General features: G+C 31.6%; 3 protein-coding genes across 3 annotated transcripts in view; 2 read left to right on the top strand and 1 right to left on the bottom strand.

The window, feature by feature from the left end:
• LOC106470766 (C-reactive protein 1.1-like) overlaps positions 1–15288 on the bottom strand; it is a 30066-nt gene that overhangs the window by 12265 nt on the left and 2513 nt on the right. The window lies entirely within an intron of this gene.
• Positions 3616–7589, top strand: LOC106470764 (galactosylgalactosylxylosylprotein 3-beta-glucuronosyltransferase S-like). Its single transcript, XM_013931331.1, has 3 exons — positions 3616–4032; positions 4718–5005; positions 7452–7589. Exons 1-3 carry the CDS (start codon positions 3616–3618, stop codon positions 7587–7589), a joined length of 843 nt encoding a protein of 280 aa, XP_013786785.1.
• The window catches only part of LOC106470765 (C-reactive protein 1.1-like), a 5412-nt gene continuing 5196 nt past the window's right edge, over positions 15073–15288 (top strand). Inside the window, exon 1 of the mRNA XM_013931332.2 lies at positions 15073–15185. The gene's annotated coding sequence lies outside the window, so the exon portion shown is untranslated. The remainder of the gene's footprint in view (positions 15186–15288) is intronic.

Raw genomic sequence — 15288 nt, 5'->3', positions numbered from 1 at the left:
GTTAGTTAAGATTTACTGGAATGTAATTCCTAATACAATACACAATTGACCAACCTGTACGACAGCACGTTAGTTAAGATTTACTGGAATGTAATTCCTAATACAATACACAATTGACCAACCTGTACGACAGCACGTTAGTTAAGATTTACTGAAATGTAATTCCAAATACAATACACAGTTGACCAACCTGTACGACAGCACGTTAGTTAAGATTAACTGGAATGTAATTCCTAATACAATACACAATTGACCGACCTGTACGACAGCACGTTAGTTAAGATTAACTGGAATGTAAAACTCAAATCAAATCAAACTTAGCTGGATTTGATGATCCTAATAACTTTAATCTGTAAGATGCCTTTTTTAACTACTGCCTTTGTTAACTACAAATCACATTTCTATTGATACAAAGGACTCTCAAAATCGTATTCAATACATTCTACGCTTCAGTGTAAACTAAGGGCAGCTTTTACCCCATTTCTCCTGAAAGATGGTTTCCATAAAGATGCACATAAACAGCTAAATAAGAAGGAGAATCACTGGTTGGGAGTTTCAAGTTTATTAGCTAAAAAGCATTATTAATTGTTTAATGAAATGGCAATAATTTTAATGTTATTTTCCCTTTCTCCTAATGATTGGTATTATTACTACTACGCTAAAAATACACTTCACTGTTACTAACCTTTTGTTTTTCTCTCCATCCCTTTCCCATACCGCATGGTATTGAACGCTGAACTGTTTTTCTATTCTCCTTTGATAATTTATTTTTGCGAACCATCTGTCACGAACCATCTGTCTTTACGCGTCGATCAGACTGTTTCCAGTTGTCGATGACGTTACATGTATATATAAGGTTGTGTAATGGGATATAAATATAATAAAATAGATCTTCCTTTTAATGTTTCACAAATATACGTGTAATCTAAACATAATAACTATTTTTCTTTTTTTATTTGTTCAGAGAGGAAAAAAACGCATTTTATATTCAATTAGAAATATTTGTGAAAAACAACTTTCTGTAAAATAGGCAATTAAAAAAAAGTAATACTATATTGACCAATATTGAATTTCAAATACAAGTTCAATGTCTTAAGATAAAATAATGTTATTTTTGTAGTTAGATAAGCCTTGTTAATATTCATTAGAGCGCTACTATTCTAGTTTAATTGTCATTAAGTTATCAATAGTATTTTTTAATTTTTAGAAACTGCTTCTTAAAAACTAAGCCTGGATGTTGCTGAAAGAGATCGTGCAAATATTATGTGGATCTTTTGTCATTCGTTTCTGTTTTTACTTGTTTTCCTCTAATTTTATACAAGGTAAGTAAAAAGGTTTGAATGTTTTCATACCAATACTGTATACTAAAGTAAATCCAGAAGTAAAACACAGTTAATGTTGAAACAATGTTTTATTTGAATATTATTAGTTTGAATCTGTACGTAGCAAAGAAACTGAACTGTAAACGATATATAATGGTTTTTAATTATCATTAACGGTATATTTTTTGTATATTTTATATACTTTTTTATATTCTAAAATGTTATTTTAAACACATTTCTGTAATAAAATAATTTATACTTTAAGAGAAACAAATACCTTAGTAAGCCTTTTTAAGGGAAGTACAAGATTAAAATTATGTTAAGACTGAGCAAAGCAAATGATATTTGCACTATCCGTCCGTAATTTAAAACTGATAAACTAGAGGGAAGGCAGCACTCACCGAAAACTCTTGAGTTATTCTAATCGAATATTGGGATTTTACTTTCATAATACATCCACACTCTCAAAAGGCTGAGCACGATTTTGCGGTAACGCGCCGTGAACGTTGGATTCTCATTTTCACAGTCCGGTACGCTAAGCACTACACCCGACTTAATTTACAAGATATCTCCCTGCTGTTAATTAAGAATGTACATGATCTAGCTGAGATTAAAAGATTCTTTATTCTTTTGATTTGTAGAGACCACAGCTTAACGAAACAATAGTTTATCTATTGTTGTGGTTGTGAGGGGGAAGTCGTGTGAGTTTATCAAATTTATTTATCATATAATTTTAGTACAGTAATGAATCTTTTCTGCATATAGATCACCTAGTATCATATACATAATGTATGAGTTATAGAGCAGATATTCATAATTTGGATTAGAAAACTTTAAAATCTATCTATGTATGTGAGTAATATCATCAGCATCTGTTAACGAGGTTAACAAAGTTCAGCCTAGTTGAAAATTATCTTTGAGTTTGAAAACAATCTGAACTATGGTGACCCTATTGGACTTTTGAACATACTTTGTGTATGCGCAAATATTGGAAAAAACGTTTTTTTTTTGGTTTTTAAAAATTGATAATTCATGGTTGAAACGAAATTATAATATAATTATAGTTTTATATTTTAACAATATTTGACGCAGAAAAAAAATATTGTTATTTATCTATTATAATAATACTCAGTTTTGTCTGTCCTGAAAATGCACGCGCACCTTACTATCTAAATGCGCATACGCGCGCACTTCATTCCAACGGATATTCGTTTACTTTAGTAGACATTTTATACAACAACATATTAAAAGCTTAATTGAATAAGTAGAGTTGTTTAAACATTTGTTTAACAACAAGTTAAAGCTTGGAATGGTCTATTCTTTCATTGGGGTGTGTGTATATGAGCCAGACTAGTTTCGGAGAATTCCACTTCTCACCAGTGACCCTGGACACTACCACCAATGAAATATCAAATGAAATATTAAAAGCTTAACTAACTTTTAACAAAAGTCCAACGTTAGGTCGTAGAATAACATTATAAGTTCAGGTCTTGATAGTATTGAGTACAGTAAAGTTTAGATCTAACTAAACTAGAACAAAAATACGTACACAAGTTACAGTATAAAATTATCCGTTTATTGAATATGGGGCACACTTAATAATGGCTTAACTAATGTTAAGCCTAAGACAAGTGGACTTATAGATTTTGGTGTCTTCGATTAGAATTCTTTTGTGTTATTCTAGAAATCATATATTTAAAGAATTACTGTTGCAAATAAAATACAAATTTGATCACAAATCTTTTGCAGGTCTCTGTTAGTTTCCGATATTCAATAGTTTCAGATTTATCGAATAATTGGGCTAGATCTTCCACGTGACATGTTTATTATACTTAGAAATAACCTATAAGATAATACAATGAAAACAAATTTAACACTTTTATTTAAATTGCACGCATTCCAATTTACTGTAAAAAACCAGAAATTTCCGTGTATGTATATTGTTACGACAGCGGAGATCACGTAATGCTAGTAATACGTCATATTCTCGAAGCTTCGTGAATCCTCGGGAGGTTACTAGATGTACGGTATTCTTTTATATAAGACGGCCAAGAAGTGAAGGTAAGGTAATGTGTGTAAATGAACTGCGGACAGAGAGACGTATTGTTGAGTAGAGCACATGAGACGTTCGTTGTGAAGTATAGCGTTTGTTATAGCGCGACTGTGGAAATTAAGTGTATTGCAAAGTTGTATTCAGAAAGAATAAACCAGTTTTATTTAAGACAGGACTTGTATCGGTTTCTTCGGAAAGAATTTTTACGGAAAATTAACTAACGAACGGAGGCGTAACAATATGTTTATGTTTTTCTTAATTTTCTCTATAGAACGCCATAGAAACCAATTCGGTCTTAATCGATCAAATCAAGATATTGAATTAACAACAATTTATATCATCACTCCAACGTATGCGCGAGCTAATCAGATTCCAGAAATAACAAGATTGGCCCAAACTTTAATGCATGTGCCCAACATTCATTGGTTGGTTGTAGAAGACTGGTCTGATAAAAATCCAATGATAGAGACGATTCTGAAGAAACGAGGTGTTCAACATACTTATCTTGTAGGACCAAGACCACCCAATCAACTTAAATATCCTTATGCAGTCAACTGTCACCATGCGGCCTTCAAATGGATCAGGGAAAACGCCAAATCTGGTGTTATTTTTATGGCAGATGACGACAACGTTTTTGATCTTCGAGTATTTGAGCAAGTAAGACTTTAAATATATCATATTATTTGTTTCTTTGTCGAATTTCGCGCAAAGCTACCCCGAGGGACCGTCCTTTGTTTTAAATAATAAATGTTATTTATATTAAGTATTACACAACACATTGCCAGCTTATAACGCCCCCAAGGGATGAAAGGGAGAGCTTGTTTGGCTACAGATTTCAATGTCGCGACCCGCAGATTAGGAATCTAGTGTTCTAACCACCAAGCTATGCCAGGCCTACATATATATAATATTAAACTTCTGACAACAGTAAAATTTCTTTGAATATAAATATACGGGGTTTAAATAACAATAATAAAAAAAACTTTACGATCAAGTTATATTTTATATCAAAATTATGTTTTTCTGTTTTTATTTCTATTTAACTAATCTTGTTTTAGAATAGCCCACCATTTTATACGATCTTATTTTATAGATTTCCTACTTGTTTGTTACGAACTCCCCACCCCCACCCCCACCTCTCCAGCCAGTTAAGTCAGTATTTTAAGTAGATTTAATAAATAATGCTTCACCAACATTGGTAATATTATCCATTTTTTTCAGTGAATTGGTCTTTAAAATAATCGACAAGTTTCATAAGCTATAAAAAAAAAGACACTGAAATGAATTTCTTTTCCAATCCATTTATATGAAACGTTTTTTGTTGTTGTTGGTTTTTTTCCAGATGAGATCGACTAAAAATGTAAGTGTTTGGCCAGTAGGGGGAATGTTCAGAGAGGAGTTATCTAGTCCAGTCGTGAAGAATGGAAAGGTAATTGATTTTTTAGATGGTTTTCGACGACAAAGAAAATTTGCGCTTGATTGGGCAGCTTTTGCTGTAAGTGTCCAACATTTCCTCAGTATCCCAGGAGCCACAGATCCATATCGAAATGGTTATGAAGAAGACCTGTTTTTACAAAATCTACGTTTTGGGCTGGATGACTTGGAACCAAAAGGAAATAACTGCACGGAAGTAAGGACACTTTAAAAAAAGAAAACAACATACAAAAACTTAAATAAAACTTTTTCAGATTATTTTATTTTTATCCTAAAAAATAACCTTTAAGTAATAGTAGAAGTGATGCCTGTTTTAGAAATTTTACTAAGATGTGTATAGACATTAAATACTATTATGTTACTGGTGAATGAGTTAACATTAAACAAATATAAAATACAATATTGGTGAAATAAAACAACACACAGCTAAAAAAAGAGAGAGAGAGAATGACTGCACATTTAAATGTCTTCCAGTACGTATGGAACTTGGAAGGACGTACAAATAATGAACTATACACAATAGTTTGTTTCAAACATTCATCCAAACTTACACAAACGATATTTGCACATATCCATCCCTAATTCTGAGCTTAAAGACTAGAGGAAAGAAAGCACCTACTAAAACTCTTCTCTGATCTAATAATGGGTTTGACTGCCACTCTTATCGTGAAGCCACGGTCCTTTATCGTAAAGTGCGTTTTGCGACAACGGTTCCCGAGCTTCGAATTCTTTGATTCACATATCAAGCACGTATAATACAGTGATTTAGTTAAAACAGTAAATTAAATTATACGAACTAGGCCACAGAATTGTATTTGCTTTGTTATAGAATGTAGATACTTTAGAGATAATGTGGTAAACTGTTAAATTATATTGCACTGCGAGTATGTTATGTTGAGTATGCTAAACATCGACAAACCAACAAATAGGCCTTTTCATCACCTGGCAGGTATCTACAAATCCAATGTCTTTGATTTTGGTGTGGGGGGAGTGCCCCCAAGAAAAACCCACTTACACCGATCGGGACCGAATTAAAGCACGACCAGTGCCTAGATAAACGGAACCATATTCTTAGATTGGTGTTGGAAAGATACTGAAGATAAGGATCAAGGCATATAAACATAATGATATAATAGCATGTTACAGTGTGTTATGATCTTCGTGAATGAAGTTATACGGGGATACGCATTTTCTTCAAGATTGTGGAGTAGCAGCTGTGGAAGGGAAGAGTGAAGTGAGCTACGATCTATGGATTTTTTTTGTAGCATTTACTGGCCAGATTAATTAGTCTTTTTTTATTTCTGAATGGTTTTCTGCGTGACGTGATGGTGTGTAGTATGGAAAGTGGCATGCTAATTGGGAAGCCAGTTTTAAAGTTTTTGCAGTTCTGTAAGATGGTGTTCTTCCATGTTGCATGTAATCATCGAGGGGTACTCCATACTGGGTCTGATGAAAGTTTTGTAGATGTGAAGTGTAGTTTACAGCCGTTTATATGGTGAATTGTTTTTCTGAGATGTGCTATTCGTGCTTGTGGTTGTGGTTAAATTTCATGCCGAAAAATTTAATTGACTTGGAAAAGGAGATCGGGGAACACAGAGTTTAAGTTTGAGATTCTTAGGGTTTTTTGCACTTTTTGTTTAGGCTTCTGTGAAATATTACGTATTGAGTCTTTGTTGGATTGAGAGTAATTCTCCACTTCTTACACCAGATTATGGTTAATTATCATTTATATACATATCGCTTGGCAGCACATCGGTTTCGTTCGTATAACGGATCCTGGCTTGACCTGATTGGTTGTAACCTAAATTACCTATTACATTATTGGTGCGGAATCATAACACTGTTGATTCCCATTGGGTCATACATCCTACATAATAACATTACTTTCTCATAGGTTGGTTTTGATGAGGATAGTAACCTTGACTAACTTCTGTGCTAATGTCCTTAGATCATCCCGAGTTCCTTCCAACTATGTAGATGCCCTTGTATGGGCTCCATCCATATGTGCATTCTCTCTCTTGTAATTAAATTTCGGAAAGTTTACTTTTGTGCAATATAACATAACAGATGCGGAAAAAATCCTAGATCAAACTCTACATTTTTACCCTATAATAATCCTTACATACCTCACTTTAAGCTTACTTTTTTAAGTTAGTTTGTTAACTATCTAGATCGTCGTTTTAGGTTAAGTGATTCATATCTTTATTAAAAAAGAATTAATTAATTACTGTATACATTTCGTAAAGTATATCTCATCTTAAGATTACTTGCATTTTCCTAAATTTCTTTATTCAGAATGGGAATATACAAGCTATAGTCTATCTTTTTGATCGTTTTCATCTGGCTCCTTACAATATTTTACTGAGATAACGTTAAAATAATGGCACATGTAATTTCACTAATAACGCCTATTCGTGCAGACAAAATATACTATTAAGAAGAGAAAGGGTGCTCCACTACCAAAGCTTCCATTTTAGGAGCTCGAAATGTATCAAATATGTTAATACCAAAAACAAAGCAGTGAAAGCCAATACTTGCGAAATAAAGTTTAATATATGTGTAATGCTGTTTACCAACTTGTGAAATTATCTGTTGATTTTTTATTTCACGTTAGATTTACTGTGATTTTTGTTTCATTTCAGATTTTAGCATGGCACACTAGGACAACATCAAAAGATTACCCATCCTTGAATAACATGAAGAAAGAACCTGATTATGAAAACACAAACCTTCTGAAACTTTACGCCTCTATGTTAACTACTGCTCGTAATAAAGTATAGAAAACAGGTTTAATTAAATCCACACAAAATGGTACAGCAGAACTTAGAGTCAATACGGTCTTAAATACCATAAAATTTGAAAATGAATCGTGTTAAGTCAAACATTTTCCACTTTTAGTTTTTTTTTAATCTGGTAAGACAACGTTTAAAATACAGGACATTCTAACGATGGATTATTACTATTACGATAAAAATACACTTCACTGTTACTAACCTGAACTTTGCATGGCAGAAACTGTATTTTGTTTATCTAAGATTGGTTTATAACATGTAGAAGAGAAATCAGTGTTATAACACACTGTCTAGCCTTACAACAATAAACCATTAATATGATAACGTTGTAAACATAATCTGTGTCACTCGATACATATTATATTATCATATCCTATCCCAACAGGCCTGATGAGCTCTGGTTTTGGACAAAATTTATTGTCGACACTGAACACGGCAAATATAATGTGTTTGACATAATACTAGGTTTTGGACAAAATTTACTGTTGACACTGGACACGGCAGATATAATGTGTTTAACATATTACTATACTTTCACACATGAGTTTTTAGTATTAGGGTACGAGCGCAATGTGAAGTGAAAATTGAGTGCAAATAAAAATGTAAATATTTAATTATAATATAAACTGATGTCACATAAAATTTCATCACGCTTACAATTATTCCCTGCGCTCTATAAAATGTAATAAACTTTTAAACCAATTTTTTACATATGTGTTGTGGTTACTTTTACCTTTTACACATTACTTATTTGCCAACATACTTTTTCTAAGTCAAAAACTCGGGTGGCAAAATTGGCCTCGAGTTCTCCTCTCGAAATGTCGATATTCTGAGCTGTTCAGAGGTTATTAGGAGAAAACGTGAGAGTGACATTAGTAACTGGACATTCCTCTGGCACCTTCTCACTGTCTAATGACCAACCAATTATGAAAAATAGAGATTTGCTTATCTGTAGTTTAACTTCCTTAAAACTTCGAGAAAAACCTTCTTGGGTTAAATGTTTTGTTTATATTTAACCTCTCAATCATCAACATGATTCAGGTCAATCACAATATTTTCATGAGCATGCTCAGGATCAGAAGTATTGCTATTTTCTATAACACCCTCTGATATAATTCTATTATTATTTGATCTGTGTACCTATCATGAAGTTGTATGGTGGTCATACTACTAATACAAAGCTTTCTATATGAGTACTATCGATGATGGCTTGTATTCTTGTATATATCATAGTGGCATACCAGTGGTACCGTTAACCAGATGTTCTAGCCCCAATCCCGGAGTCTCTTTTTTTTTTCATCATTTACTTACTTTTTAACGTAAAACTGAATGTCAAATACAGTCTCTTGGCATACTTAAAATCATTTTTCTCGGTTTTAACACTTTCAGATAAATGTTTCTCATAAACCATTTTAGATTGGTTTGACTTGTTTTGAATATCGTGCAATGCTATATGAAGGCTATCTGCTCTAGTCGTCCCTAATTTAGCAGTAATAGACTAGAGAGAAGGCAGTTATTTTACCAACGGATTTTGAGATTGCTGAAAGGGCGAGCATGTAGGTTGAAATTTTGTTTGTTTAGCACATAAACAATCTACATAAAGACATATAATTCACAGTGAATAATGAAAACAATTACGCAATAAATTTGTAAACGTTAACATCACACGAACCCCCAAGGCTTCATCCCTAAAATTCATAGATAAAACACACACAGCGGAAATTACATAAACTGTTTTTCTAATCATGTAATCCACCAGAAGTTAGGCACTCTAAAATCCCCCTAAATTTAGCATACACTATATGCACCACAGAAAACATCGATAATAAGGTTGCGCACTTAACTCAATGCTTCACTAACGTTAACCAATTTCCTACTGAAGTAGTTATAGAAACTGTTAACAATTTAAAAAAAAAAAACATAGACAAGAGGCGTTTAACAAACAAACAAACTCAATCACCACACAAAACAAAGAAAACCTAATCACTTGCACTATATCACGTATAGAAAATATTAGCATACCTCTATCAGAAACTTCGAAAAGACCAACACGTAAATATAACCTTAACATAACGAATAGATTCTTTTTCACCCCTGGAATGAAAATTAAACACATGTTAAGAAAATTATATAACAATCCCACCCCTCCAGGAAGCATTTGCAAAATCAAGTGTAACAGTTGCCCAGCCTTTTAGATATGTGAAAAGGATATAATTTTGCAGATCAGGTTAAAGAAACACCAAATCCCCTTCCCAAGTCCATGAGTATATGAATAAAATCAAACTGTTTTTTTTATGAACAGAGTGTCACATACAGTACTAAAACATAAGCCTGACATTAACAGAAGAAAAATCATAGAAGCTTTATTAATGAAATCAAACAATCCCACAATTAACAAATACCCAGGCATATCTCTATATGTCTTTGATCGTTATTTCCCCAGACATTCCTAATCTTATGCAAATATTTTACATAACATATTCCATAGTTTTTTATTACTTATTCAATTTTTGGTTGTTGTTCTTTTTCTCTTTAGCCATAAATAAATAATCTGTTAATTCACGCAGATTGATATGTATATGCATAAGCAACCACTATCAATTCTATAATATAAATACATTGTTAGATTGTTGAATGTTGATTTAAGTACTAAAACATTATTTACCGTTCAAACTTCTGTATTTGAGAATAATCGCATTAATGATTGAAACGTCATACCTGTTCTAAAAACAAATCTTACTTATTATAAAAGTTGTGACGTGTAATAAAACGTACCTAATCAGTAAGTAAACTCACTATATACAATGTTCTCTTAACTTTGACAAGTCGTAACTAGACTCGTCATGAGCAGGTGGTTATGACACTCAACTGGCAATCTGCAAAACATTCTCGCCCTTTCAGACGCGTGGCTATTTAATGTAATGGTCAGTCCTTCTTTTCTTGGTAAAGAGTAGTCTGAGAATTAACGGTAGATGTTGTTGGCTAGCTGCCTTCGCTCTAGTCTGTTTTTCAAAATTAAGGAAGGCGGCATATTTAGCCCTCATGTAGCTTTATGCGAAATTCAGAAAATAATTTTCGTAACTTTTGACTCTTTTTAGCATATATTGTTGTTGTAATTCATTCATCTTTTCATTATAAAATAACCGTGCTTACTTTTTTCCATTGAAGATCATTCTTGAAACATAACTTTTTCCTTTTTTTTTTAAAGTTAGTGAAGGCTTTCAATTCCGGAAAACAGAAGAAATATTTTCCATAAAATCATTTAGTAGAATAAGAGTATAAAGTACAAAATATGGAAGGATTTTAAACTTTATTTCAGCAGTTATTAAAATGATAGTTAACATTTCTTTATTAAATTGTTTGTAAACAAAGCGTTAGAGATCAAAATGATTTCTATCATTTCCTGTTAATGAAATATTTTCCAAACATTGTAATTTTCTATCACTTTTGGTATTAAAGGCATTAATGCTTAAATTAATATTGTAAGTTAACTCTTTCTAATTCACTTATATTATTTTCTAATTTTTATCAAAATCTTTCAATCAATTAATAATTTTAAAAATTTCTAAAATTTTTGTCTACATACTTTTTTACTTATTGTATCAATTTCTTCTATCGGTTCTTTTGTATTTGTTATTACCAGTATCAAAATTAGCATGCATTATAATAACACTCTCGGTACATATAAACCGTTTTTATTTCTATTAAGAACAACTCCCAACGGTTCAGCGGTAAGTCTGAAGACAGTCTAATGCTAAAAACCGGATTTCGATGATAGGCACAGAACAGATAGTCTAGTGTGTATCTTTGTGCTTAACTACAAACATACAAAAGATATATTAAGAATATTACGCGGAGATTTGTCATCGAATTCGGTTTTACTATGAAAGTGTTCTTCGATTAACGGTAAATAAAAAGCATCTCTATTATAAACTGCCTAGTTAACATTTTTTAATTATTTATTTTCAATATAGTAATTAACATCATCAATTAATTTAAAATCATTTCTAGGTAGACCTATACAACCCTGAGATGCTTCTTTATATAGATTACCATAAGGAAATCAAAAACTCGTTAAAGAGTTCTCACTCATTCAAAACTTTTATTATAAACATTCATTATTCATTTTCTCTTTTCAACAGATACGAAATAAGTCTATATGATTTCGTTGAAATTGTTTGAATTGTTAGAAGAATTCAATTTTTAAATTCGTCCCATTTTTATAGGAACTGTGGTTTCAATGTCGAAACAAATTATTGGATACAATTTTCTCTAATTGGTATAGCTAACTAAACACCCAGTTTCTGTATTAATATTATTTAACCCAGCTGCTAATAAATCTGAGTAATATCTAGATTAATCTCATATCATATCTTTTAACAAAACGTTGTAATCTTCAATGGGATATTTATCATTTTTATTTTTGATCTAAGTTCTTAATATATCACGATTATCGAAAATCGTTTATGTAGAATTCATATTTAGCAACTGTTTTTCATCGATAACGACTTTACTTTCACGATGTTATTTGTATTAAAAGCTTTCTTTAATGTTTGATAATATTTAGGTACACTAGTTGTATCCCAAGTTATTGCCATTTATTTAAAATTAAAATCTTTTAAGTCCAGTTTCATATTTCATTTTATACACTTTAGGTTACTTATTTAAAATGTTAGATATTGACTTTTCTCAGTTTTCTTTCTCTGAATTCATCTGCTTTTTACCTAAAAGTTCAAAAACTTTATCTATTGCTTTGTTTAAAATATCAGTAAAAATACCTTTTCCATAACATTTCCGACTTTTTACAAATAAATAATGTTTATTATAATTAATTTATTATTACTTAAAATTAACCTATATACAACTCGTTGTTTCTTCTAGTCACTTGGATGATTGGTTTCATCTGTAATCTTCATTCTTATTCTATAAATAAAAGTTGACCTCTTATCATCTGCATATATTCAATTTGTTTCTTCATTTCTAATTAAATTTCCAGGTGGATTAGGAGTAGTAAAAGAATACAAAACCTTGCCAAGAACTTTTTCTTGTATAATACTCCATTGATAACATCACAATGAATTTCAATGTCGCCTACATCTCTAGAGTTGTTAGCTATATATTTTCCTCTCTGATCTTGATCGGAATAAGTTTTGGTTCAAATCCTAATCTTTCGTACAGCTTCCCTTCAGTTAAGTCAATATGGTAATTATAATTTGGAGCCAATTTGATTATAAACCATTAAGTTACAAATTGAATACCAAATTATATAGGAGGGTCATCTACAATAAACAATTTAACTAACCGTTATTTTTCTCCCATATCGTATAATTACTATTTTCAATCGTTAATCTTTTCCAATTATCTTCATCATAATACTTAAAGGTAATATTATTAAATGTTTCATCAATGTTGTTCCATGATATCCACATTGACATATATACTAAATAATAATTCCCATTACTTACATTATATTACTCTTCTGAATATTCGGTATTTCTAGAATCTCGAACTATTAGGCTTGTCATTTATTAAAACACAAACACAACTTTCGTTGAAATCACTCGGTGTTTGAGTAATTGTATATAACACTTTATAAATACTACGCCCTGCGTTTCATTCTTTTTATATATTTTATACAAAAATATTAACATTTTATTAATACATTTTTCGTAGAAATCTCGGATTGCATCTAATTTCTTTATCATTTGAAATTAAATATTGTTCAATTTCCTTTTGTATTATATATTTTAAAATTGTACATTATTTATTGTGTATTTTCCGTAAGGATTAAAATGTTTAACGAAATTATATTTTGAATTATTGTAACAACAAACCCAATGAATACTATATTTTCATTTTTTCTTTGATTTAGAGCAAAGCCACGTTGGGCTGTTTACAGTATCCACCACGAGTAACCTAACCCCACATTTTAGCGTTGTATGTCTGAAGACTTTCCACTGTTCTTGGGTAATAAATCATTAGACTAAACGCCTATATAACCTTTTTTATTTACCAATACTGCTTCTATATCTTCTTTAATTAACGTCGTACTTCCCAGTTTTCAATTACTTTTTTCCCATTTTTTTACAACCAGATTCTTAAGCAAGTCCAGATCCATTCTCTTTTTTCACGTGCCAAGCAGCTGCTTCAGCCACAATCGCTCTACCATCTGCTATTAATGTACTGTTCAAAAATGGTAAAATCCCTCCGTATTTTTTATCATACATTATTCTTTTAATTTTAACAAGTTTTTATTAGACACTTTTGTAATCATTAGGTCTGGCATGGGTTGGTGGTTACAGTACTTGTTTCACAATCTACGAAACATGTTCGCCATTTCAGCCGTGGGGGTGGGAGAGGTCTTCATAATGTGACGGTCATTCCTAGTATTCGTTGGTAAAGAGTAGTCTAAGAGTTGATGGTGGATGGCGTTGACTAGCTGCCTTTCCTCTAGTCCATCACTTCAAAATTAGGGGCGCCAGCATAGATAAAGTACCATATCAGCAGTTTCTGTGTAGATCATGTTTCTCGACTGATGCAATCATACAACAAATTCTAAATATCTCAATAATGTAGTTTGTGATGCACAAAAAATATTGTGGATTATTATTGAAATACGCATACGTAGTATACCTACGTGAAGAGTGGGAAGTAGTTACTCTTCTTAGTATACAATTATAATCCTACAGCTTTTACCCACGATAAATTAACATTATATTCCTATGTTATTTTAGTCATTATTACCTAATTATTTTGTTATTACATTATTCGATGCACAGCTTGTATTGTTTTTTACTTTAAGAAATCCGGTGTATCAATGTATATCACAATACCATCTAGAGGTGTAAGACGCTAAAGAATAACATATACAGTTTTCTTGACTTATAAGGCAAATAACAATATCTTTTAACTTTATATATATATTCTTCCCATGTTTATCGGTAAGTTTGTACAGAAAGGGTTAACATAGTAACAAGTATAGGGTTCGTCTGCTAATAACCTCCTTTCTTAAATATGATGAGTAGATTCTGATATATTCTCGTTCCTTCGAGTAGCAAGAATTATTTCTTGTTGCTTACCTAATATTGAATATATAGGGGTCTTTAATACACATTAATAACACCATTGGCATTCATAACGCATTTATATTTGGTACTTAGATAATACTTAGTGGCAAAATTGTATCTTTATCTCTGTGCTGAGTACTTCTTTCCGCCACCTATACATTTTTAAGACTTAACCTCTTTAACGCTAACTTCAGCTTCACCTCAATAATTTCAAACTTACTCATACACTCAACATATAACAATACTTGTTATTTCGTACGAAATCATTATTTTTATTACCTCATGTTTATTTATTTGGCAGTGCTTGGGATTTCAGGAAATAATGGAGTAATACTGTCAAGTTGCTTGTTAAAGTTTCCCAAAAAGTAAAAAAAAATAACAACCAACATTAGCTTATATAAGAATTTCACCTTGAACAACGTTGTCAGTCCACTCACGAGATCTCACGTCACTGGCTGAACATCTTGACTTCGAGATTATCCTCGCTCTAACATTCGCACATCATCAGGATTGGCAAGTAAGTGTATTTTATGATCTGAAATATAACTGGATCAATTTCTAGATATGTTAAGATACAAAGTTATGTTGATAATGCTGTATTTCTGTATTCGAGCGTAACA

This window comes from Limulus polyphemus, unplaced genomic scaffold (assembly GCF_000517525.1).
Source record: "Limulus polyphemus unplaced genomic scaffold, Limulus_polyphemus-2.1.2 Scaffold4208, whole genome shotgun sequence".
NCBI lineage: Eukaryota > Metazoa > Arthropoda > Merostomata > Xiphosura > Limulidae > Limulus > Limulus polyphemus.
This window is presented reverse-complemented; position numbering and strand designations above follow the sequence as displayed.

Bases quoted from the DNA above. Each gene is read 5' to 3' on its own strand.
- LOC106470764 (XM_013931331.1), top strand. From the start codon at position 3,616: ATGTTTATGTTTTTCTTAATTTTCTCTATAGAACGCCATAGAAACCAA. The intron at 4,033-4,717 runs GTAAGACTTTAA...GTTTTTTTCCAG, and splicing joins ATCTTCGAGTATTTGAGCAA to ATGAGATCGACTAAAAATGT. The intron at 5,006-7,451 runs GTAAGGACACTT...GTTTCATTTCAG, and splicing joins AAGGAAATAACTGCACGGAA to ATTTTAGCATGGCACACTAG.